The sequence below is a fragment of the Procambarus clarkii genome, chromosome 79 (assembly GCF_040958095.1).
Source record: "Procambarus clarkii isolate CNS0578487 chromosome 79, FALCON_Pclarkii_2.0, whole genome shotgun sequence".
Lineage (NCBI taxonomy): Eukaryota > Metazoa > Arthropoda > Malacostraca > Decapoda > Cambaridae > Procambarus > Procambarus clarkii.
This window is the reverse complement of record NC_091228.1, coordinates 1152135-1155100: the sequence shown is the minus strand read 5'-3', so window position 1 is coordinate 1155100 and position 2966 is coordinate 1152135. Positions and strand designations below refer to the sequence as shown.

Sequence of the window (2966 nt, the reverse complement as noted above, 5' to 3'; positions counted from 1 at the left end):
TGTGGATTGGCCAGAAATTAAGGCAGTAATTGTTAATGTGGCAATATCGAGGCGTGCTGAGGGGAGCGTTGTGAGGTAGGCGGGCCGCGCCCCGCAGTTCCTGGGGCACCAGGTACCGCTCGTGTTTAAAATAGTCTTTGTGCCCTCCCTACCCAAGGTCGCCGTTTGTACGCGCGACTGCTGTGTTTACACGAGAGACCACCAGGACACCCCTCTACTGTATAGTGTCCCTACACTACGTGTGAGAACTGTGACCCTAGTGACTTGCAGGTGTCTATATGTGTATATGTCTGCAGAGTAGAGTACAGTGTTGAAGACATACCACCCAAGACACGCATGAAATGTGCCGCAGCAAATAGATGGATCGTTTAACGCGAAGTCAGTCGAGACAACAAGTGAGCGTGGCTAGTGTGCTCGGGAACCGTTACAGCCCCCCCCCCCCTCCCCAGCGTAGGGCCCCCAGGTGCAGATCCCCACCCGGGGCCCTCCAATAGTAATGGTACAGGTGACTCTACAACAGAGGATTATGGTAACTTCCGACTAGTTCAAGGCAGAAACAGCATGAAACAGGACAGGTTACAGCAACAGGGGTGAGCAGCAACAGCAGCAGCAGCAACAACAACGACAAGACGAAGACAGTGAGAGGCACACCCTAATCTTTCCGGCAATGTGATTGATAGCAGCAGAGAAGTACAGATGGATTATTAAGGCCCCCCACGCCCACAGTGGAGTAACGCATAGAGAGCAGGTGTGTAGGTGGCAATGTCAGCGCACGAGTACAGGGTTACAGTGCCCTGAAGTACTTCACAGAGACCAGTCTTGAGTATTGAGGTAAAGATGTTAAATTGTTGGAAGCAAACCCACAGACAAGACAAACTGAAATTATAATCAAGAACTATAGTATTCATGTTGAAGTGGAATTTCTCCAGAACTATGAACAGATTGTTTGGGTCAAGCGCAACACTGGACCAAGGGGACTGCCCAAAAATCAAGCAATTGCTATGTGGAAGAGACCTGCCCCCAGTCATTAAAATACCAGGCATGAGGGCGTGCAAAGTGGAGAGATATTGGTAGCCCGTCCTTATGTGGCAACTGTCAACGGTGGGATCACAGAACGTGGCAATGTGATCGCCCGATTAGGTGTGGGTGTTGCAGTGGCTCTCACGACACCAAGCAGTGTCTGGCCAAGCTTAAACCGGGTGGGGTGGCGGGGTAATACCTAGATGTGTCAACTGCAAGTAGCACCATCATGCCTGGAACAGATATTGCAGCATGAGGCCTGACTGGCAGGGCTTGAGAAGGACACCGACGCAGACAGCAGGTGGACCAGTGAACAGTACCACAGGTGGGAATGGCTCCGCGAACAGTACCACAGCAAGTCAGGGTCCAGCCTACAGTAGGGAGACAAGAGCCTGGGGTAGTGGTGGAGTGACCCACCACCACCCCACACAGACCCAATTAGACCCCCTTCCTCTCACAAACCCACTTACCTCTACCCCACTCAATAACCCCAATCCTACCTCACTCACTAATCCTAACCCTACCTCACTCACTAACCCCAACCCTACCCTATTCAACAACCCCATTCCTGCCTCATCACCCATACCCCGTAACCCCTGACAGTCAAACAGCTCTTCTGCTTCTCAGGCGACCCTCCCTTCCTCCCAACCAACCACTTCCCCCCCCCCCTCACTCACCAGCCAACACCTTACTGGGTCCAGATAAAACAATGCCGCCAGATATGGAAGCAATGATTACCCACGTGATAAAAAAAATCACCCACTCATGCAAGAATTAATTACCAAGCAAAATAAACTTGAGAATACCCTATGTAGAATCCAGAAGACCCAGGAAGACATACTTCAAATTCTGCAGGGCCTGAACTTCTCAGGAGAGTTCAGTAGGTTGCAACGTGGTGCATGAGGATGCAACACGAGTCACGGCACATAACAGCAGACTCAGTGATATCGTTGCCCCAGTGAACTCAACACCAGTGAACACACCACCACCAGTGAACACAACACCACCACCAGTGAACACACACCATTGATCACTGGCACCCATACAAACAGTATCACCAGCACATGACGGTGGGGCAACACCACATACAACACCACCAGTGCACACTCTCACCAGCATCAACACCGCACACAGTACATCTGATGACCAACACCTCCACGATGGATAGCCACAGTGAAGAAAGTCTCACTATCCTACAATGGAACTGTAATGGCGTTCGCGGTAGACTTAATGACATCATACAATACGCTCGTGAACACCAGACTGACGTCATAGTGCTACAGGAGACACTGGTGGGTAAAGACTTCAACCCAAGGTTCAGCGGTTATCTCAAGTTTTCCCTGCCATCTGGGGACAGGAAACCGGGCCTTATTACCTATGTTAGCCACAACAAACCTGCACAGATTATTGATGATCTTCACATGGAGGATGACTATGAATCGCTGGGGGTAACCCTTTACTTAAACAATAATGCCTTACATATAATCAACCTGTATGTGCCACACAGTAAACTTGACCTTGACACACAACCCGAATTTGTTAATGAAGAACCTACCCTGCTGGTCGGTGACCTTAATGCCAGGCACCCACACTTTGAAGACAACTGTCATTAGCCCAATGTCAATGGACGGAAACTGTCACTATGTCAGAGGAAGTGAAAACCTTAGAGTCCTGGGTGATGAACAGCCACCTCACCTCAGAGGCGGAAGATTTGACTATGCTCTCCTGCTGAATGCACAGGACACGGACGCCAGTACACACATTGTGCACAGTTTATGTAGTGACCATTGGGCACTGATTGCCACCGTCGACATGTGCAAGAGAAGGAAAGAGACAAAAGAAAAAGGTTATCGCTCGGACCAGATATGAGACCGCATTTTATAAACAGGATGAGTGACTGGTTCACGGAATACCAAATCCCATAAGACACTGATACATTTGTTGAC

At 49.8% G+C, this 2966-nt stretch overlaps 1 protein-coding gene across 1 annotated transcript; it reads left to right on the top strand.

Annotated features, from left to right (window-relative positions):
* The first annotated feature begins 2180 nt into the window (after positions 1–2180).
* Positions 2181–2633, top strand: LOC138357616 (exodeoxyribonuclease-like). Its single transcript, XM_069314613.1, has one exon. It carries the CDS (start codon positions 2181–2183, stop codon positions 2631–2633), a length of 453 nt encoding a protein of 150 aa, XP_069170714.1.
* The last annotated feature ends 333 nt before the right edge of the window (positions 2634–2966 follow it).

Coding starts and splice junctions, on each gene's coding strand:
- LOC138357616 (XM_069314613.1), top strand. CDS start 2,181: ATGGATAGCCACAGTGAAGAAAGTCTCACTATCCTACAATGGAACTGT.